The sequence below is a fragment of the Tenrec ecaudatus genome, chromosome 17, assembly GCF_050624435.1.
Source record: "Tenrec ecaudatus isolate mTenEca1 chromosome 17, mTenEca1.hap1, whole genome shotgun sequence".
Taxonomy (NCBI): Eukaryota; Metazoa; Chordata; class Mammalia; order Afrosoricida; family Tenrecidae; genus Tenrec; species Tenrec ecaudatus.
Window position 1 is genome coordinate 64776524 of NC_134546.1, and position 22705 is coordinate 64799228.

General features: G+C 54.8%; 1 protein-coding gene across 5 annotated transcripts in view; it reads left to right on the forward strand.

Annotated features, from left to right (window-relative positions):
* The first annotated feature begins 979 nt into the window (after nt 1-979).
* IGDCC4 (immunoglobulin superfamily DCC subclass member 4) overlaps nt 980-22705 on the forward strand; it is a 48291-nt gene continuing 26565 nt past the window's right edge. For 4 of the 5 annotated variants that reach the window (XR_012780676.1, XM_075535995.1, XM_075535996.1 and 1 more), the window contains exons 1-4: nt 980-1109; nt 12316-12666; nt 13813-13954; nt 22180-22316. Coding sequence is in view for 4 of the 5 variants with exons in the window: in XM_075535995.1 (XP_075392110.1) it covers nt 1040-1109; nt 12316-12666; nt 13813-13954; nt 22180-22316 (700 nt within the window). In the remaining variant the exon portion in view is untranslated. Of the gene's footprint in view, nt 1110-7801; nt 7925-12315; nt 12667-13812; nt 13955-22179; nt 22317-22705 lie in introns of those variants that run through there. The other variant, XM_075535998.1, reaches the window with a different exon arrangement.

A 22705-nucleotide genomic window follows, 5' to 3' on the forward strand; every position in this document is an offset into this window, starting at 1 on the left:
AGCCACTCCTTGGAAGAAAGGTGAGGCTTTTAACTCCGTAAAGAGTGCCAGTCTGGAATGGAAGGACCTCAAATGGGCCATTTCATCTGTACTCTTCTCCTAACTCAAGACTGACTGTGGAGTCCCTGGTTCTAGAACAAGGAGTATGTGTCTGATAGTGAGGCAACCAGTCTGGCTACAGTTGAAGTAGAGAGGACAGGTCATCAGAGGGTGGACAGCAGACACCGAGTGAGGTGTGGGAGACAACTGCTCCCCAGCCAGAAAACCTGGATTCACAGAGTTGCCCATCTGATGCTCCCTGGCGTCATGTCACGCCCCCTCCCGTAGCCTCAGTTTCCGCAGGCGTAAAACGGGAGTGAAAACACTTGCCCTGTCCCAACCAGGCTGGCTGCCTGGTCTTGACATTGCTTAGGGTAAATGCCCTACCTGGCTGGGGGATTGCTTGAGCAAGGGAAGGGGTGGGGTGGGGCGGGGAAAGCGCTGGTTTACAGGCACCGGGAGTGAGGATGAGGAGGGAGCCGCCGTGTCCTGGGTGGGCTGGCGTGTGCGTGTGGAAAAGCTAACGAGGCTAGAGATGAGGCTGTAGTCTGAAGCAGGGACTTTGAACGGACCTCCACTGGGCCTGGGACAGAGAGGCAGGAGACCCCCAGACAGCGATAGGGATAAGAATCAGGGACACTGAGGTTGAAAAGATACACGGGGGTCCAGCGAGCAAGCGGCCCCATGGGAGCCCGGGGCAATCAGGAGGGCGCGAGCGCTGGGGCGCAGACCGCCGCCGAGCAGGACCCCCGCGCGGGGCAGGGGGTCCCCGGCGGGCCCCGGGCGGCCGCACTCATTGGGCGCCCCCGCCCCGGCGGCTCGCCCAAGATGGCGATGGAGGGGCGGGCGAGGCGGCGGCGGCCCCGGCCCCCGCTCGGGCCCGGGCCCCCGAGGCCGCGCCCCCGCCCGTGGCGCCGCGCCTCCCCGGGCCACTGACGCCCGGCGCGCCCTCCCCCGGCGGCGGCGGCCGAGCGGGCAGGCGGCGGCCGGGCCCGGCCCCATGGCGCGGGGCGACGCTGGCCGCGGCCGCGGGCTCCTGGCGCTGACCTTCTGCCTGCTGGCGGCGCGCGGTAAGGCGGGCGCGGGCCGGGGCTGCGCGGGCGGGCGGCGCGGGTCTCGGGGTCCGCGGGCGCGGGGCCGGGGCTGCCTGAGACGCCCGGCTGCGGGCTCCGCGAGCTGCGGCCGCGGCGGCGGCGGTGTGTGAGTGTGAGTGTGCGCGTGTCTGTGGAGGGCACTCCTGCGGGCGTGCGTGTCCGCAGAGCGTGCCATGGTCACAGCGTGGCACCGGCGGGGCGGGTGGCTGCGGGGCTGGTGGCTTGCTTGCGCGGGTCAGGTTCTGCCCGCGCGTCTCTCAGGCGTGTGTGTGTGTGTGTGTGTGTGTGTGTGTGTGTGTGTGTGTGTGTGTGTGTGTAAAGGAGAAGGGGTAGGGAGGGGTGTGTCTACACCTCCATTTGGGTCGAGTGCGAGTGTGTAATTGTGTTTCTGGGGCTGAGCTAATATTTGGCCTTGATTTTGGGGAGTGTCCTTGTCCGTGGTGGGGAACAGGGAGGAAGGTTCTGGACTGAGTCGGGGGAGGGGTGGGGATGATGACAGAACACCACTCAACTTTGCTCAGTGGGTGTGGTCCCCGGGGGCCGTTGGGGCAAAGAAAGTCTGCTCCCCCAATTCGTGGCCAAGAGTGGATCGAGGGGGAGGGGCATTAAACCAGTTGCTTTGGTGGACGTGTCCTGCTCACCACCAGGGGTGGTCAGGGGAGCGTGGAGGAGGTCAGCAAGGCCTCTTCTACCCCCCTTTCCCCCAAATACACACTGTTCCCCCAGACCCCCTCCCACTGTCCTACACACACACACACACACACACACACACACACACACACAGCCCCAGCGGGCGGGGGGAGGAGGTGAGGGTCTGGGATATCCAGCTGAAAGAAGGACTGTAGACTGGGGGGACGAAGTCCGTGTGTGTGTGCCCAGGTCGCTCCTTTCACCCCTAGCCCTCTCCTTTCTGTCCTGTGTGTTGGGGGGGGGGGCGACCCAAGGGGAGAGTAGATGGTGAGGCTGGGGAGGGGGAGGGGCTACCCGCTTTGTTCACCTCCTTCTTGCCTTCCCTGCCGCGGGGGTGGGGGGTAGTGGTGCTGAGGATGTGCCTGGGAGCCAGGGAGGGACTTGGAGGTGGGGGTGGGGAGGGGGATTTCTCTCCAGCTGCTGCGCCTTCCAGAGAGACTCAGCCAGGCCACGTGGGAGGGAGGCAGGAGGGTGGCCGCGGAAGGAGCCTCAGCCGGAAGGAGCCTCAGCCGGCTGGGCCAGCCCCAAGCCCACCTCCAGGAAACCCAAACAGCCTGTGGGAAAAAGTGCCCCAAGGCTTGGACCCCTTCTGTCCCAGCACAGACACGCCCCTTTCCAAGGCTGACCTTTGACTCAGCGGTCTCCCACGGCAGGAGGCCCCAAGGAGGCTGGGTGGGGTAACTGGACAGAGGAGTAGGGCGGGCCAGGGATTTATCAGGGTCAGTCCTCCTGGAGCCCTGGGGCTTAAGGTATAGTTTTGTGCATGTCCCTCCTCTGAGAGCTCCGGAAACAAGCTCTGGGGTCAGCAATGTGGGATCCCACTAGGAACCCAACCAGAGCTCTCCAGTGCCGCCAGGGCCTGGAGACTTGGCACAGGCAACCCCCAGCTAGAGCTCCTCCTGGCTGCCGAGCAAGTCTTGGAGTGTGCAATACTGCAGCAGGCCTGGGGACCCTCCTAGCGAGCTCTGATTCACCACGTGATCCAGAGCGAGGTCATTCATTCATTCAACGAATATTTGCGGAGCACCCTTATAGGCTAGCGTGTGCCTGGTGCATGCAATAGAGCAGATAAGAAGGAAGCATGGTCCTGGCGACAACGCTTCTAGACTGACCAGTAAAGGAGAACCCTGCAGTATCATGGAAGATCCTGGGAGGAGGGGGGGGCCTAAGCTCCTCTGGGGAGGGCGGGAAAGGCTTCCTGGAAATAATAAATAACAGAGCTACATATGGAGAAAGGAGGTCGTGCTGGGGGTTATAACATAATGGTGGGCGGTTCGGGCCCACCAGCAGGCCTGCTGGGAAAAAAGGGATCAATCTGCTTCTGTAAAGACTGACAGCCTTGGCAATCCCAATGGGTGGCACAGGGCAGGGCCCCAGCTGGGGCTCTCCCTGGTACGTCCTGCAGAAGGGTAAAGAGCAAACCATTTCCCTGGGAGAATGATGTGTGCAAATGCTCAGGTGATTTAACCAAACCCTGAACGAAAGGAATCCTGGAGTAAAGGTGGGAGTGTGGCAGGCTGGGAAAGCAGGGTGGGACAAGGGCCATGGAGTGCCAGAAGAGGAGACTCATGGAGGTCCTTGTCAGCCCCACCCAAACTTCTGGCCTGAAAGCCCCCATGAGCCACTGGCCAGTTTTAAGATCAGTTTGGCATCAGCTCCCTCCCTGTGGTCTAGTGTGGGGAATTAACTGGGCAGGGGTGGAAGCCCAAAGCTCCAGCTCCTTGGGAGGCTGTGCTGCCCATCCAGAAGAGAAGATGGTAGCAGCTAGTGTGGTGGCAGTTGGCATGATCAGGGTGGCTAAACTCTAGAGCAGCGGTTCTCAACCTGTGGGTCGTGACCACTTTGGGGTAGAACGACCCTTTCACAGGGGTTTCCCGCTTCTTAAGAGTAGCAAAAGTACAGTGATGAAGTAGCAACAAAAATAATTATACAGTTGGGGAGTCACCACAACCTGAGGAACCGTATGAAAGGGTCACGGCATGAGGGAGGCTGTGAACCACTGAAGTAGAGCTATTGAGGGAGGAGAATCAGTGGGACTAGAGGATGGACTAACCTGGTAGGGCGTGAGGGAGAGGGAAGTAAAAGAGGTTTAGCAGCCTCGGCGTAGCACAGAACCAAGCACTGAGGATGGGGTGGGGATAACAGCAAAGCCTCTTTCCTATCAAGTCCTCTGCACCTCCGCAGGGTTCACTGGACCATAAGTCTTCAAGGGAACACAGTCTCAACTTTCTCTTGAAGAGTGGCTGGTGGTTTTGAACTGGAAATCCAATGCTGACTCAGCAGTGTCAATGTAACCTAGGCCCATCTGCTGCAGAGTTAGGGATTGGGAACCAGGGAGACATTGTATGAGGGTGAGGAGGGAGGTGGAAAGCTGAGCTCGCCATTTTCACCAGATGTAAGACATCTCTGTCTTCAACCCAAGTCAGAATCCTGGAAGCCTGAGGGGGCAGCAGGAGAACTGGAGAACCACTCCTCACCCCCAGTTCTTTCTCAGCCCGCAGACTCTGAGATCTGTCTCAGTCAGATGAGGCGCGGTCCTCTCAGACGACACGGTCTCCGTAGTTGGGAACCAGCTCAAGGAAGAGTGAATCTTATTTAGGTGTCATCTAAACCTTTGTAGAGCCTGGTGTACTTCCATGCCCCAAGGAATCACACAGTGATGTGTAAATGAGCATTTCCTTTCAGTTCTCCTTAAAGAATCTTTCAGTCAAGTGATCTCAGAGGGATTCAGAAATAGTTGTTGCCTGACACCATTTTACAGATGAGCAAAGTGAGCCCTTAAGAGGCCAGCGGCTTCCCAAAGTTGTGAGGGTGGAGATTGAGCTGCAGCTGGGTCCAGGTCACCCTGCTCTGGGAGGCTGGTTTTTGAAAGACACCAACCCAAGTCCACCCTGCCAATGAGATGTCATCAGCTTTGAGCCTGGTCCCCCTCTGTCCCTCTGTCTGGGCTCTGGAATAGACCTTCCTCCACTTGCCCCCAACCACCCCCTCCCCCTGTTTGGTTCCCACTGCCTCTGAGGTACAGAATTCCAGATGCAGAACAGATGTCATTGCCAGGCGGGCCTGGGGCTTCCAGCCCTCCTGTGGTGGGGTGGGGGGCAGTGAGGGGGATGCGGGGAGGTCTGGGCAAGAAAGTCTGACTGAGGGGGAGGACTCAAGCCTGTCAGAGGAGCGGGATGATGGGAGATTGGCAGGGGGGCTGAGGGGGAGGGCAAGGAAAACCCAAAAGAGGCAGTGCCAGGGCCAGTTTCTACTCCCCCCCTTTCTGCTGAAGCAAAGGAAGCCTCTGGATTGGGGGGCTTGGCGGAGGGTGAGGTGGGGGGTCAGGGAGGCAGAGACTCCAGAAGCTCTCTTTTAGGTGCCAGGGGAAATGGCATAGACCTCCGGCCTCAGGAGGTTGACCAAGGCGCTCTTTATCTTGTCGCCTGGTTTGGAGGACAGATCTCTGGGGAAAGAACCAAGCACACAGGGAGGCAGGTGGGCGTTGAGACACGTTTGCCATCATGTGAGCCACACAGCAGTAAAGCAGGCGAGGGAGTGAGTTTCTTGCGGTGCGGGTGTGCTGCTTTGTAAGCGCCTTTCACGTGCCATGCCGTGTTTATTCCCACGTATGTTGTGCCCTAGCCCGAGCCTGGACAGGTCTGGCAATTATTTTTACAGATAAGGAAACAAGTTTAGAAAACTGGTCCGTGTCTTTTATTTTCGAGTGTATCTCTGCGTGTCTATCAACTCATCTACTCAAGGAGTATCTATTGAGCATCTACTGTGTCCTTGGAAGAAAGATGAAGCTTTTTACTCCCATAAGGAGTTACAGCCCTGAAAACTCATAAGGGGCAGTTTGCTATGAGTCAAAATTGACTCCCTGGTAGTGAGTTTCCTGTTTATTTTCACGATGTCCTTCAGGAGCCCTGGTGGCTGAGGGGGTCTAAGTCGGGCGCCTGACCACAAGGGCGGCAACTTGAAACCACCAGCTGCTCCATGGGAGAAAGACCCGGCTTTCTACTCCCATAACCAATTCAAGTCTCAGAAACCCACGGGGGCAGTTCTACCCCGCCCAGCAGGGTCTCCATGAGTCGCCATCAGCTCGGTGGCAGTGAGTTATTTTTGTTTGTTACGTGCCTTTGCCTGGTGCAAGTGGTTTACACTCAACTGCTGACCTACAGCATGGCCGTCTGAGCCCACCCAGAGGGGCTGCAGAAGAAAAGGCTGGCCATCTGCTTTCGTGTAAAGATGATAGCCAAGAAAACTCTCTAGGCAGTTCTGCTCCTTAGCACATGGGCTCCCTGCAGCAGAATGGACCCGGCCACAGCGGGGAGCATGTGCCGGGTACTGACTGGGTTGTTGAGAAAGCTGACTTAGGGTCCAAGGGTGTGGGCCTCAGCGAGAATGGCAAGTGAGAAACCTACAGTGATCTTTGCAATGATCCCAGTGGCCAGGGTTTTTGGGTTCAGAAAAAGGAGCCGGCCCGAGTCCGATGGGGATGGCAGAGCTATCGTAGACAGAGGGAGCACCAAGAGCTAGGTGTGGAGCTGCCTTGTGCCCTCTGAGAAGAGAAAGTGGTTTGGTGTTTCGGGGGCAGGGGGTCCCGAGAAGAAGGCGGGGCATAGGCCGAGTTTGGCTGTGCCATCGAGTTGGCTGGGCCTGTCTCCTCAGGGCTGCATTTGAAGGGAGGGCGGGGGGGGGGGGGGCCTCTCCTGTGTCCCAGGCAACCATCCCAAACTCTCCTTCCAGCTGTTGATGGGAAGGGCTTAGTGTGGGGGAGCCAAGCTGGGGGACAGGGAAGGAAGTTGCTAGAAGAAACTGACCAGAGGCCCAGAGGAGAGAGTGCTGACAGGGCCATGGAGAATTACCTCCTCGGCCTGCAAACAAGTTGTCTAAATCTGTTGAACCCCTAATTCGGAAGAGACAGGCATCCATGTGCACAGCAAGTCCTTAGCCTGACGCACCAGGCCGCCTGGCCTTCTCCACTCCTGCAGCCCCTTCTGGGAGCTCACTGAGAGGGGGACTCAGGAGGCCCCCTAAGCCCAGCCAGCCGGCCCTGTGACTCACCGCAACCCTCCTTTCTGCCTGGGCTCTAGTGGGCCTCATAAAATCTAGTTCATCTGTAAATGGGTAAAATAATCTGCCAAAGAAAAGATATTGAGCGAGAGCGAACCCTGCGGCTCCAAGCATAGAAATTCTGTGTTTCTGGCAGGGTCTCCCTGAGAACACGAAGGAATAGGAAGGAGGCCTCCCAGGGACGGAGAGCTGGCGGGCAGCAAAGGTCCACTGAGCTCCTCTGTCCGCCCAGTCCTGCTGCTCCTGCTGGGGTTCCCAAGTCTGCTGAGTCGGCCACAAATCCGCTGGACAAGCACGGCCCGCTACGCAGGGCACCGTGTTTTTGAGAGGAGTCCGTGGGGTAGGGACAGTGTTGGTATTATAAACGTTGCTATACTATTGGGACAGAATGTGAACTACGCCAGAGTTTTACAAATAAGCACATTTCTGGCAGTCATGAGTACGTCTTCTGTACTGTTTTTGTTTTTTTTGTGTGTGTCTTCTATACTGTTATGAGAACGTCCGTGCACATGTCTGAGAAGGGCGGCAATTCCTAGGCTTACACTCTGTGGAAACTGAGGCTGAGAGGAAGACAGTGACTGGCCCACAGTGACACAAGGCCACACGGACCTTCTCCTGCCGCAGCCAGCACAGAACCCTTCGTGATGTTCATTATCCCCTTTAACCGAGAATTGTACAAGCAGCACATTGTAAATGGCTGCCGTGAATTGATTCTTTATTTGACTATCAACAGAGAATGTGTTTTGTAAAGTCTTTTGACATTGAATTACAACATTACTACTTGCCACATCGTTAGTGACTGACGAGAAGCTTCTCTCTGATATTTTGCTGCCTTTTCCATTAATTGCTACTTCATTTGCGAAAAAGTTATTGACAGAAGTTCACAAATGCCAGTGACCATAATATTGTGGCTGCAACACAAGAAAATTCCACCCAATCGGCAGTTACGGACAGCCTTCAGCAGGGGACACAGCGTGTGCTTGTAGCTGCGGCAGACTCCGTTCTCCGGGCAATAATGATGGAGCACCTACGGCGTCCAAACTGTGAGTCCGCACAGGGCTTTAGCCTGGCAGGTAGTGATGCAGATAAGCCGGCTGACAGTGAAAGCTGTTTTGTTTTTATAACTAGCTAAATTCAAAACCGAACTCACTGCCAGCAAGTTGATGCTGACTGAGAGCAACCCTACGGGCCAGGTTAGAACTGCCCTATCGGTTCCTGAGTCGCACTCCACAGCCGCTCATTTCGATGTCACCCCACGGGCATTGTGCCCTGGTTTGCCTCGCAAGACCCCCTCGGACAAGTTACACCACTGACAGAGGCCAAAGCTTGCCACTTCACACCACGTGGCCCGGGCAAGAGGAAGACAGGGAAGGGACCTGCGAGTCTGTGAAATGCGAGGAGGCTCGGAACCAGCTCCACCTGGGGAAGACAGGGGCGTTTGATATGGGGGCTGCGGTTGAGCTGTGAAAGCAGAGAGACCCTGCAATTGGGGAGCGATTGTTCTGTTCGGGGATAGACTTATCCCCCTCCATAAGGTCAAAGAAAGTTTTGCCAGACATTATCTCCCAGAGAACTAAGAAACACATGGACCGCCCCTTTGTCCCCCCCCGACCCCCCCTCTCCCCCACATACTCTGGGCCTCCATTTCCCCATCTGTAAGTCGAGCTCTCTCAGGCTGTGCAAACATCATCATTAAAATAGGCCTTCCTGTTCCTGATGCTCTTTGAGGGGGACCCTGGTTCTTCCTCCCCCCCGCCCCCCACCTTTTCCTTTGTGGGTTCCTCAGAGGTGGGGAAGCTGGACATCTGCTGCTCCATGAATATTCAGGATGGGAATCAGCGCCTCGGGGCTCCCCAGCCAGCACTGGCGCCTCTGGCCCCGTCCTGCCTGCCAGAGCCCTGGCTGCTGACATGCCCAGCAGCTGCTGGGCCCCAACTGTTCACATTGTTTGTTCAGCGCGGCAGGGGATTTTCCAAGCCTGGGACATGCTTTGGGGGGTGGGGAGACCTGTTGTGTGGGGCTTTTCTCCCCTGAAATCCAAGCCCACTGCTCAGCCACTTGATCTTGGAGGCTGGAAGCCACTGAACTGAGCCCAGCCTTGCCCGGCGCCCCCTGCCCCCGCCCTGGGTTTGAATCATGGACCCTAGCGCCTTCGAGATAGACGATACGGGGTGTGATGGCCCACAAGTAGCTCTGTACTGCCTTTTACAGTTTATGGGAGCTGTGGAGGCTCAGGGGTGAAAGCGGTGGCTGCTGCCCACAGGGTCAGCAGTTCAAACCCACTGGTCACCCGCTCCATAGGAGGAAGATGCTTTCATAAAGATCCACCGCTTTGGGAACTCCGTGGGGCAGTTCTGCTCTGTGAGGACTCCGCGCCAGCAGTGGGTGTAGTCTGACAGTTGATGAAGTGCCTGGAAGGAAAGAGCAGTGTCCTGAGTGACGGCCACCTACTCTGGGCTGGAGCCTCGACAATCATCTTGTTTAATCCTCATCAACTAGTAGGAGCCTCTCCCTGTCACACAGGTGGAAACAGAGGTCCAGAAAGGCGAAATGCCTTCCTCCCCAGCTAGTGGATGGATCTTCAGCCCCGAGGTCAGACCCTTTTCTGCCAAAGCACGGGCCTGCCATGCTGTGACCAACTAGACTGGAAACGCAGGCTACCTTCTCCCCGCTGCCTCCACCAGGAATGCTGAGCCCACCTTTGCAGGGGGGGGTGCTCAGAGGGTCCTTTCTGAGGGATTAGAAAGGAGAGCGCCTGACTAAGCCCCTCTGTTGGTCCACCAGTGTCAGGACCCTGGTCTGTGTGTGTGTCTTAGTCTCCTTGGCTTGGCCAGTCAGGACTTCTCCCTCATCTTCATCCTCACCCCTCCTTGGGGGTGTGGGGCAGGTTGCCTCGGGACACACTGTGCTGAAGGGCTCTAGGCATCAGCCTGTGCGTGCCCAGGGCTTGGTGATGACAGCAGAGACTGCCATGCGTGCTCGCAGGAGTACAGGGCATGTCTACAGTTTGATGTGCGTGTCTAGAAAGTGTTAAACGCTTGTCCAAGAAGAAGTGTGTCCAGGCCACTGAATCATGAAATCAGAAATGGTCAAATATCACTCACTTCCTTCAAGTAAACAGAGGCTCAGAATAGGAGGTCACTGGTCCAAGATCATATAGCTAGACAGTGACAGAGCTGGGGCTCGATCTGAGAATCTCCTAACTCCTCTGTCACTCTGCTGGCTACCGGTCCCCAGGTGGCCCCGTCTGCCCAGACCTGCCTCACAGGGAGAATTGGTCATTGTTCTCACCTCTGCCCCGGGTTCACTTACGGATAGGGCATTCTGCCTTGAAGAAAGGAGTCAGGTCAAAGGGTGAGAAGGGACCCTAGGCCGTTGAAATGTTTATAAGAAGGACAGAGATCCACTCCTGGGGGGACCAACCATTTCTCTCTGGATAATGGGTACCAGGCCTGGCTAAAATGTCAGTTAAAACAATAAGCATCGGTCCTGACCTAGCATAGTATTCCTTCCCTCCATTGTTCTGTGCGTTTCTCTCTGTGGGAATCTACCAGCTCTTCAGGTTCTTGGGGGTGCAAAGAGCCCTGCCCTGGGCATCAAGAGATCTGGGTTCACTTCGAGCTGCTGCATGGCTTTGGATAGATTCACCTTCAGGAAGGAGGGCTCCTGGGCTTAGCTTCTTCCATCTCTGAGGCAGAGGAGGCAGCTGGCTGCCAAGCCACCAGGGTTTCCTGTCTGCCTGGGGCCTGGAATGAACCATGGGAGCTTCTCTTTGGACTGGCCTTGAACCCAGCTTGCATCTTATGCCTGCCTGACAGCACAGGCCACTTAACTCCGATCAGGATCTGTTCACTTTGTCCAAAGTCAGGGACAAGGTGGGGTCTGAACTGAACTTCTCTTCATCCAGGTGACTCCACAAACCACCTTGAAATTATTTCTGTTTTGTTTATTCAGGATATATGTGTTTTCACACACACACACACGCTTTCTTATACTCACAATACACATGTTTGATGTTTCCTTTTTTTTTTTTTTACATCACAGTATTTTTCTAGGGCATGATATGTTTCTCCCTGGGTAACATCGCTCAGACCATCTGTGAGGTGCCAGGGGAGGAAGTGCTACTGCGGACCCCATGCTGTGCCGCGTCCTGTGGCACTCTCCTTCCCCACACACACGCTCTCACGTCCTGCTCGCCACAGCACTGGGAAGAAAGAGCCCTGGATCTTTGGAAGCATTGAGATACAATTCACACGCCTGGAAATTTGCCAGTGAAAGTATACCCGAGTGTATTTCTGTCTGTTCACAAGGGGGTGCTATCACATTCTAATGCTAGACCATTTTCATCACCCCAGAAACAAGCTTAATACCCCTTAGTAACCACTCCCAATGATCAAGTTCTCTTAACCCTTAGTAACCACTCCCAATGATCACGTTCTCTTAACCCTTGGTAACCACCAATCTACTTCCTGTTTCTATGGTTTTACCTATTTTGGACATTTAATATCCATGGAATCCTACAGTATATGGTCTTTTGCAATGGACTTCTGTCATTTGGCATGTTTTTAAGGCTCATGCATGTTGCAGTATATACCACAACTTCATCCCTTTTCATGGCTGAATATATTTCCTTGTAGGGATTTCTCACACTTTATGTATCCAGTCACCAGCTAGGAGAGATTTGTTGTCTTACTTTGGGGTCTCTGGAGGAGCAAAACCAGGGAGAGGGTGGGAAAGAAGATAGATAGGATTGATTGATTGATTGATTGATTGATTGACTGACTGACTTCAAGGAATGGCTCATGCAATGGTGGGAGCTGGTAGGTCCTACTGTTGGAGGTCAGGTGGCAGACTGGAGCTGGCTCACAGGATTGTAAGGAGCTGGCATTTCAAAATCTGCAAATCAGGCAGCAACTCAGAATCTTGTGCAGGTTGACATCCAAGATCTGGAGGTCAGATGACAAAAAGAATAATGGGCTGAAAGAGAGAATGAGCAATCGATGCCAGAACGTACCTGTGTATGATCTGGAGTCAGGCCACACTCCTTTGTACGGATAGGTTCATCACATCATGGAATACAATGACCTGGGTGCATGATGGAGCAGCACCCAGTCCAGTCGATACCAAACCGTGGCGAGTCATAACCTAGCCAAGCTGTGAAATTAACCAGCACACTTGAGTTGTTTTTGCTTTGGGGCTCTCGTGAGTAGTGCTGCTACGAACCGCATCTTTTTACAGAGGAGGGAATGGAGCTGTAGGCGAGGGAGCTGCAGAGAAGTGAAAGGGATGGTCCAGATCACAGTTAGGAAGGGGCAGAGCCAGGATTCAGCCACCAGTCTTGCTTCCCAGCCCTTTGGGGGCTGGTGAGTCAGGAGCCGGAGGCGGTGGGTGGCGCAAGGACAACCTGGTGACCCATGCCTCCTCATCCATGCAGGGGAGCTGGCGTTGCCCCAGGAGACAACCGTGGAGCTGAGCTGTGGATTAGGGCCACTGCAAGTGATCCTGGGCCCAGGCCAGTCTGTGGTGTTGGACTGCAGTCTGGGAGCTGCTGCCTCTGGGCCCCCCAGCAGTGTGACCTGGAGCAAGGATGGAGCCTCCCTGCCCGAGCACCAGCCCCTGCACCTGCTGCCCAATGGCTCCCTGTGGCTGCCCCAGTGGCCAGCACTCAATGACAGTGGTGAGGTCATGCCTGAGGCCTCAGGCACCATCGAGGGTAGCTATTCCTGCCTGGCCCGTGGACCCCTCGGAGCGGTAGCCAGCCAGGCTGCTGTGGTCAAGCTCGCCAGTAAGTGCCTGCATCTGGGGTCTGGGAGTGGGTCCCAGGAGAGCTGGAATGTGGGAGGTGGGGTCTGCAATTAGTGATTTTTCACAATGGTGGTCTCTTGAGCCCACTCCCCTCTCCCTGCCTCCCCTCCTACTCAGTGGTTTCCTTCAGGAATGCCCCTCCAGTTCTCTGCCCCCTTGCCATACCCCTTTCTCCGCTCCGTGCCCTGTCTGGGGGCTCCCGAGTGTGGAGTGGTGGGCTCCCCCATGCAGCAACCAGAGGGACTGCTAGGAATGCTGGGAGGCACAAGGAAGCCTGGGGACTCCACCCTGACCCAGGTTGGAGGATGTGGTGTGGTGACCTCCACCCTGTCGGGATCAGCCTGGGCTGATGCTGATGGAGAGTCTCTGTCCCTCTCCTGAAGTTACAGGAGGTCAGATGCTTCCGCCGCCGCCAGGGTGTTCTGATGCGGGTGGAGTGCGGTGGGGTGGGGGGAGCTCCACAGTTCAGTCCCTCCCTTGGGGGACTCGCAGGGGGCACCAGTTCCCATGAAATCATTTTGGGGCCAGGAATCATGTGCGTCTTCCTGTAGTCTGACCATCTTAGTGATGTTAGCCAAACATACCAAGGCCCTTGCCCTCTAGGCCAGTCTACGTTAGAGCAGCCCTGTGTAAGTGCCTGAGACTGCAGAGCATGCTGGGAGCAGATGGCCTGATCTTTGCTCGGAGTGGCCGATGGGTTTGAGCTACCATCTTCGTGGCTAGCAGCCTGGCATCTAATCTGGAGCCCTGCTAGAGCTCCTTGTGATGACGTGGAACAGAAACCACAAACCACTGCCACTGAGTGGACTCTAACTTGTGGCCTTACTAGGCGTTTCAAGGCAGTGAATCTTTATGAGAAGAGGCAGCCTTACCGTTCTCACGTGGAGCAGCTGGTGGGAGTGGGGGTGGAAGTGGGGGGGGTGTATTGGGGAATTTGTTCTGTTTGCAGCATCTGACCAATAATCCGTACTTCTTAACTCCTTGGCCACCTCTCTCCGACCGTGCCTGTGCAATGTGTGTGAATTTACGCTTCTGTGCACTTGATTCTTTGCTGTGTGTGTCTCGCTGTCTGTCTCATTCGCTCTGCTCCTCCCTGCCCGCTCTCTGCCTCACGGTCCTCACCCAGCACTTGCAGACTTCTCTCTGCACCCGGAGTCTCAGACGGTGGAGGAGAACGGGACTGCTCGCTTGGAATGCCACATTGAAGGACGACCAGTACCGGTCATTACTTGGGAGAAGAACCAGGCGACAGTCCCCGAGGAGCCCCGGTGAGTGAGGCTGAGGGGAGTGAGCTGGGGTCCTCGCGGCAGAGCAGGAAGGGCTCTAGGCTATGATCAGGCACCAGGGGCCACCATTTTTCCAAACCGACTGACTACTGTCTGACTCCCTGCTCATCCTGGCCCCAAAGACAAGGCGGACAAGAAGATTTTGCTCTCTAAGAGGAAGAGGTGGCTTTAGCAGGGACTCAGTGGGATGAATGTGGTATTCTTCAGAACGTATTGAATGTAATCGCTTGCTTTATTGAGACAGAAACGGGGCTGCAGAGAAGCGTTGATTTAGCTTCTTAGAGTCATCATGGAGTACCCCTTCATAATTCAGGGTCCCCAAGCTGCTGGAGGGGCTTCTCTCATCGAGGTTCTTCTGAAGGTGTCTTGGAGGGGAAGGGTGGGCAGCAGTGACATTCCCATTTCCTGTGCAGAGTCCCGAGTTTGAATGGATGGAGGCGCAGGTGTGGTTATAGGAGTCCTGGCAGTGTAGTGATTTACACATCGGGCTGCTAATCACAAGGTCACCAGTTCTAAGCCACCAGCTGCTCTACAGGAGAAAGATGAGGCTTTCTTCTCCTGTAGAGTCACAGTCTTGGAAACTCACAGGGGCAGTTCTCCTCTGTCCTGTAGGGTCGCTGTGAGTCCGCATCAGCTCAGAGACCGTGACTGTGTGTTGTTGCTATGTTGGTGACCACGTTTCAGTGGAGCTTCTAGACTAAGTCACACTAGGAAAGAAAGGCCTGGGGATTTGTTTCTGAAAATCAGCCAGTGGCAACCCCATGGCTACAAAGGTCCAGTCTGCTGCTGTTCGTGGGGACAGGCTGGGCAGGTTTCCTTCGCTGTGAGTGGGGACTGACCGGCTCAACAGCAGTTAATGACTAACACATCCAACCTGGATGCAGGACCCCTACTTCCTCTTCTGGTTCTTCCAGTGGAGTGCTGCCACGGGGTGGAAAAGGGGGTGTGGAGGTCCTTCCAGCCTGCCTCCTCCTCCCCTCTCCCCACAAAGGCAATGCGTAGGTGGAACCGCCCCAGGGAAGAGTTCTGGAGTGGAAGAAATGCGGAAACCAGACCCCAGACTGATCCCTATTTTGGGGCCCAGATGTGCATCCACTGCGACTGCAAAACCACAAGACTCGTTTGCATCTGTGGTCTCTGAGATGGTCTCATGACTAGGTCATCACCCCATGGATTCTTAAGTATTTGGGAATGTGGCTCCCAAAGCCTTTCCCAGCCACCCTGCAGTCCCCTCCCACCCCTGCCCAGCTGAGTCAGCCACTCAGCCCCTCTCTCCTTCCCCGCTGGCTGCAAGTGGGGAAAGGCTGGCAGCAGCGGACTGGCCTTCTCTGGACGACACTGAGCTGTGCCAGCTCCTCTCGTTTCCCGTGTCTGGCGAGAAGTGGGGTGTGTAGCAGACGCTTCAAGAAAGCCTACAGGACTCATCCGTGAGACCTTTGTAAGGAAGGACGCAGGGCAAGAGAGGTCACGGCAGAAGAGATCCTGTTGACTTTGGTGACCAGGTAGCCCGCTGGGCCTCAGTGAGTCACTTCCCATTCGGCCTCAGTCTCCCCACCTATAAAGTGTAAGGTTCTGGTTAGGGGAGAAAGGTGTTGGATTCCACGGTGAAATAGGGCCCCCAAACTCTGTAACCCAGATCAGCAAGGCCTTTGAGCTCATCCGCGACCCATGACCCGCTCTGGTAGCAGCGCTCTGTCAACCTACCGCGAGTGAGCACCCGCTGGGCTCAAGCTACTGACCTCCCAGTGCTAGCCCACCGCCACCCGGGCTCCTTAAAATTACAACAGCCACCGTTGTGACGGAGTCTTTTATGTTTACACACATTTTTAAATTGAATCCTTCCCATCATCTTTACAAAATCAAACTCACTGCCATTGAGTTGATGTCGACTCACAGAAATCCTATGGACAAGGTGGAACTGTCCCTGTGGGTTTCCCAGCCTGTCCCTCTTTGTGTGAGTAGAAGCCTCACACAGTATTTCTCCCTCAGAGCAGATGGGGGCTTCGAACTGCTGACCTTTCAGTTAGCAGCCCAGCATATACACCACCAGGACTCCTGCCATCCACACAAGTAGGCATTTATTCTTTCTCATCTATTTACTTCTAGTTTAAAATCCAAAGGAATTAAAAAGAAACAAAAATTACCCCTTCTCCCACCACCCACAGAAAGCCACTGTGAGTTTAGACATCTATCCATCCAGACATCCCCTATATTTTCTATAATTACTCCTCCTAGATTTTAAAAACTTGGATTATACTACACTTGCTGTCTTTGCTGTTGACTCTCCTTTTTTATTTTTTAAAATAGTTATATTGGTGTGCAACATTCCCCCTACACCCACATACATTTAATCAACATCTATGCAGGTCTGTACATATGGATATGCAGATGGTCTTGTTTGCATTAAGTGAGGACACAGAGTCAGAGGTGATTGCAATTGCGCCGTCACACGGCCAGCACTTGGGCCTGTCTCCCCCAGAGGTCCAGGGTGGAGGGCACTCGGGCTCTAGAAGGTTTGACTTGGTGGTTGGAATCTCGGAGCCACAGGCCCAGGAGTTCATGCTGCCAGTGAGGCTTCGTGATCAGAAGCTCCAACTGTGGCTCAGGACAGAGAAGTGACTCCTTCAAATGCTTTTAGCAAACAGCGGGGTTCAGGCCTTGTCCCCAACATCTAGCATGGGTGTTGTCCCATGAAGCCACAGACTGCCAGCTCCTGGGCCCTGGCATGTTTGCTCCCAAGTCCTTTGAAAAGTGATCCTCATCTATAAATAATCCGCCCACATGTCCCAGCACATTGTGGGGGGGGGGGGGGGGAATAAAGAAATGTCGAAAACAGCAACTTGATTATGCCCAAGGTATGTATTTTTGCACATGCTCTGATATAGTACGTGTACAAATATGCTATTCATCAACGCGGCCCAGTGGTTTGAAGGAGAGCATATGCCTTGGGGTGGGGAGCACACATGTGCACTTAATGAGCGCCCTCTGTCAGGGAGCTGTGCTTATTTTGGGAACTGATGGTGAGATGAGACCCCGAGGCAATTCCCTTGCACATGTGCTAATTCCTAATACCAAGGGATACTTTTCCCTTCATGGAAACCAGTCATCCATCAAAGCAACGCTTCCCAAATACCGGCCGGTCACCACCGCTGTGTAGGGTGGCTCTGAGCTGGACCGGACTCGGCGGCACCTGGCAATAGCAACCATACCATGTCCATAACCTCTCACCTGACACTTTTCTTGGCCTCAGTACCCTCGTTTGGAATGACAGCACCTATTCAAAGGTAACATTCTCTCCCTGCAGTTCAACGGGCCACTACCAATGCGTGCCATAAATAGAAGGGAGCCAAACCCATAACCACTTGGATGGAAACCGTGGGACTGGATCCACGGGGAACCATGTCGCTACCTCCACTCACTCACCCTTTACAAGACATGAAACTAACAGACTTGAATAGCTCCCTGGGCCAGCCTCTGCTCTACCCACTCCCAAGGTTCATTGTGTCCGTCAACTTCCTTTGGGCCTTGGCTAGTGTCACTTCTGCCAGGACGGGTTCCTTAAAGGCCTAGTGTGAGGTCTTGCTGGCCATCAGGAAACTCAGAGAAGCGCTGACGTTTCTGCAGCCTCGAGTCTCTGGCCCCAAGTGGCCTTTGGGGTCTGGGGTTGCAGGCTCAGGCTTGGGTTTACTAAAAGGAGGTTCCTTTCCTTTTGAATAGAGGTTGTTTTCATTCTAGAACTGTTTATTTCATTTTAGTAGAAATTCACATTTATTTTTAAATGATAAAATATACTAACTTTGCAGGTTAAAAAAAAAGAAAATGTTACCTGCCTACTGAGCCCTGGTGGTGTAGTGGTTACAAGTTGCACTGCTAACTGCAAGGTCGGCAGTTTGAAACCACCAGTTGCTCCTTCGAAGAAAGAGGAGGCTTTCTGTTCCCACAGAGAGTTACGGTCTCAGAAACCCACAGGGCGGTTTCACCCTGCCTTACAGGGCTCTATGAGTCTGCACTGACGCGATGCCAGTGAGTTAGCGTTTTAACCAACTGAACGCACCTGGGAGCATGTTAAGCGCTCTCTCCGGTCTTTCAGAGCGCGCACGCGTTTTACACCAGTGTGGCCACGTGCGCAGAGCTTGCCCTCCATAAGCCGTGTGGACATTCGTTATCTCTGCGAGCCTCTCAGCGCATCAAGAGGGCTAGGAGTCTGAGTGGCCAGGGCAGGAATTTGTAACCCACTTTTTCACAGATAAGAAACCCGAGGGAGGCCCCGACATGGGAATGCCACTTGCTCAGACTCGGAGAGGTGGGACCTGCTCTTTGTGCTGGAGCTGCAAGAATACAGTGTACAAGCGCACACAATTTTTGTTTTGCATTTCATTCATTTTCAAACTACCACACATGCATTTGTAAAGAAAAAGAAACAACAGACTGAATCAGAGTCCTCAGTAAGTCATCTCACTCCCAGAGCAAAGCCCTGCCCCGTCCCTGAGCTCTCTCCGCTGCATCTCCTAACACATCTCATTGGTTTCGTTACCCGAAGCTGAATTGCCTCCTCAACCACCTGACAGTCCCATTTACCAAGATATCTTGGATATCTTTCCAAGGACAGAACTTCTAAACACACATTTTAACAACACAGAAAAAACTTTAGTTGAAAACTTATGGTAATTCCTCTATTGCCTCTGGTAGCAGGACCTTGTCAGGGAAATGGATGGCTTCTTCCACCATTCATTCATTCATTCATTCAATATTCATCATTACTGTCAGAGGCGATATTAATTCTTGGTACCAAGTGTACAGCTTCAGTAGAAAGCCCCAGGAGCTTTGAGGTGAAGAGCTGTGGGCAACTCCTGCGGCCAACACCACAGGCACAGGCGAGGCGGGGCAGAAAAGGAAGGCAGTCCTGGCCCACAGTGCAGGGGGAGGTGTCGTCCTGGGAGGGGGCCGCAGGGCCCTGTTCCCAGATGGCTCCTGCTTTCCTTCCCCTCAGTTGCCCTTCTCACTGCTGTCGAGGCTGCAGGGCCAGGTCCCACTGCCCCCGTGGGTTTCCGAGGATATACCTCTTACAGGAGTAGAAAGCCTCACCTTTCTCCCCAAGAGCGGCTGGTCATTTTGAACTGTTGGCCTTGGAGTTAGCCCAATACATAACCAATTTCTTCATGGCAGCAGGCTGGGTCTTGGCCCAGGATTTGACCTTCAACCATCCCTTGCCTCCTATCTCCTTCTCACCCTCTGGTCCCGGCATAGGTCGCCAAACCCACCAGAGCAGCCATTGACGTGGAGGGGAAAGGATGGGGGTAGAGGTGGGGGAGTTAAGTGATGCAGGCTTCCAGGCCAGGGGCAGGAGCTCTCAGTCCCCCTCCCCAGGAGATCCTGGTTAATGCAAATGGTTAACATATGCAGCTGCTAACAGAAATGCTGGAGGTTCAAGCCCACTCAGGCACCTTGGAAGAAAGGCCTGGTGATCGACTTCCCCACAGACATCAGCCATTGGAAGCCAGGGGGACACAGCTCGACTCGGCAGCAGGGTTGCCGTGAGTCGGCGCAGACTTGACAGCAACTGCCTTCTGTTTTGCTTTTTTAAAATTTCTCTCCCTCAATCTTTGACCCAGATCTCTCCCACACGAAGATCTCGGGTGGAGACGAACCTGATCCCTCCATAGCAAAGGGATTTCCACCTAGTGAACAGCTGCTTCATGCCCTCTGTGATCATGTCCAGTCTCTCCCCCAGGGGCCAGCACCTTTCACTCCATTGAGAGGCTAGGACCCACCCTAGAACTGAGCCTGCAAGGGCACAGTCACTGGTCTCAGGAGACCCCACTGACCTGCTGGAGCCCTGCTCTGCTCCCCACCACCTCAATCCCCACAGAGCTCCCTGCTTGGATTGCCTGTCTCTCCAGCAAGGTCTCTGGGCCTTTCTAATCTCACCACATTGCCAGAGCCAAGGGTACTCTCTCACCTGGGATCAGGGCCCCTGCCCAGTAACTTGCATGCTGATTGGGCCCCACTGGGGAGCATGTTCCTTCCAGGGCATCTTCAGCCTTCTCTTGGTGGGTGCCGAGATGGGTGGATGGAGAGAACATAGGACTGGACACCAGGAACCTGGGGTGAAGTTTTAGCTGCTCCAGCACTGTTGTTGGGTGGCAGCCAGCTGATGCTGACGCGCAGTGGCTGAGAAGGCAGAGAAGTCCCTCCTGGGGGTTCCAGGGCTGTCGTTTTCATGGAAACAGAGTCGGCCTCATCCTTCTCCCACAGAGTGGCTGGCTGGTTTGAACCATCAGCATTTCGGTCAGCAGCCCACTTAACCAACAGGCCAGCAGAGCTCCTTTGTGAACACATCCTCCATTCCCCTGACCTGTTTTGTCTCCAAGAAATAGCGCTGTGCTTCTAGTCCATCTCTTGGCCTTGTTTCCAGGGACAGATGAGCCAGTGTGAGTAGAAGGGATTTGTTTCTCAGGGGAGGAAGGATGTGATACAGGCTCGCACTCAAAACCAACGCACTGCCATCAAGTTGATTCTGACTCATGGTAGAACTGCCCCTGCGGGTTTCCAAGACTAGCACTTTCTATGAGAGTGGAAGGCCTTGCCTTTCTCCCAGGGACTGGCTGGTGGTCTCGAACGGCTGGCATTGTGGTTCAAAACCCATCTCGTCACCCATCACACTGCCAGGGCTCCTTGTAATACAGGCAGGGGTGCCAAACCCAAACTGTGGCTGGGAATGGAGTAAGTCCTCGCCCCACCCCCGAATCCGGGGCCACCACCCAGACCTGGGCATTCACGACCCATACACATGGCCCATACACAGGGCTGCCTGCCCTAAGCACGTGCTGGCGAGTGTCCTCTGTGAGCACAAGTGGAGCTGTTTCCTCTTTTAAAACATTTTCTAACTTGTGGTGAAAATACGTAACAAGACATCTGCCATTGCGGCCATCTTTATGCGCACGACTCTGACATTCCGGGTCCTGTGCTTCGTATAGCTATCACCACTGTCTGCTTCCCAGCGCTGTCGCCCGTCACAGAAGTGCAGTGCCCCAGCGTTTCCCCGGCCGAGAACCACCTGCAAGCTGTCGCCTCTCGCAGGTGGCTTAGCGGTGTCCGCTCAGTGGGAGCATGCAATCTTTGTTCTTTGGTGCCACCTAGCACAGTGTTTCCAAAGCGCAGCTAGTGTCTATCAGAACCTCACTTCTCTGAGGTGCTAAGGGGTGTTCCAGTGTGTGTGTGGACCGCCTTCGGTCTATCCACGCATCTGCTGGTGGACACCACGCTGTTCTCACCTTCGGTGAACATGCTGATGGCGACTCGCAGGGAGAACACTGGGTACAAGCACCGAGGCCCTGCGCTTGGGTCTTCTCGATAGGTGCCTTGGAGTGCAATGGCTAGGCTAGCTCTACTTCTCTACTTAACTTTCTGAGGAGCGGCTATCCCATTTTCTTACCAGACCAGCAATCCGGGATGGCTCCAACCTCTCTGCCTGCTCCTTTTTAACAGCTGCCAAGCAGTCCTTAGTGTAAATGTACCCAAACCGATCCAGTCAGTGCCCACCCTGCGGATGGATGCTTGACTTGTGGGTTATATTATTGGGCTGCTAACTACAAGGTCATCTGTTCAAAGCCCCCAGCCGCTCTGTGGGAGAAAGAGGAGACCTTCCACTCCCATAAAAGTTCAGTCTCAGGAACTCACAGGGGCAGCTCTGCTCTGTCCTCTAGGGCACCTGTAAGTTGTTATCAGCTCGAAAACAGGGAGTTTGGGTTGGTTTGTGTATTTGTTTGTTTGGCATCATAAGGCACACATTTCTGTACACGTGTGTGAATGTACGTGTCTGTGGGAGACCAGCCTAGCAGTGGCCCTTCTGGCTGAAAGAGGGTAGGTACGTCTTTTTGTCTGTGTGTCATTGCAGTATGTTCTGTCTTCGGGTGGCAGTGCATACCACACTATCCCCTCCGATACTCGGGGCAGTGTTGAGTTTGAGGTCTCACCACATCAGGTGGGTGACCACCAGACAAAGCAGGAGCCCCACCCCACCCCACCCCACACACACACTGAAGCCTGGATGTATATCTGTCTGCTTGGTGGACTTTTGTTTATGTATGTGTGTGTGTATGATGAGGGAGGCCTGACTGAAATGCAGCCATTTCAGGCAAGGACAGCTGGGGACCTGTCCCCAGGACCCTGAGAGCCTCACCGTTGCCCTCGCCACCCTCTCCAAGGCTCATCACTCTTCCCAACGGCGTCCTCCAGATCCTGGATGTCCAGGAGAGCGACACCGGCGCCTACCGCTGCGTGGCCACCAACTCAGCCCGTCGGCGCCTCAGCCGGGAGGCTGTGCTCCGCGTATCCCCTCGAGGTGAGTGGATGTGTGAGCCCGAGGGCTGGGTTTACAGGCCGGAGAAGGGCCTCAGGAGGGTCAGCCAGACCTTCAGATGAGGCAGTGAAGTCAGTAGGAGAAGGTGGAGACTAGACTGAACGAGGAGGACTCAGGCCTTGGGGATTCCGATCCAAGGCTCCTCCCTTCCTGAGGACTCTGTGCCCCCTGGGGTTGGACAGGACTGAGGGAAGGGAGGCATCTAAGCTAGGGCTGTCATTGACCTCAGCCCTGGCTCTCCTGCCTCTCTTGTGTGAGGGTCCTGGGCAGTGGGGGATCCTCCCTAGTACCTGAGCGCAGGGTGCTGGACCCCACGGCCCTGGAATTCAGCCTCAGACTCCATTTCGCTGTAAGCCTGCTGTTCCTGCGCC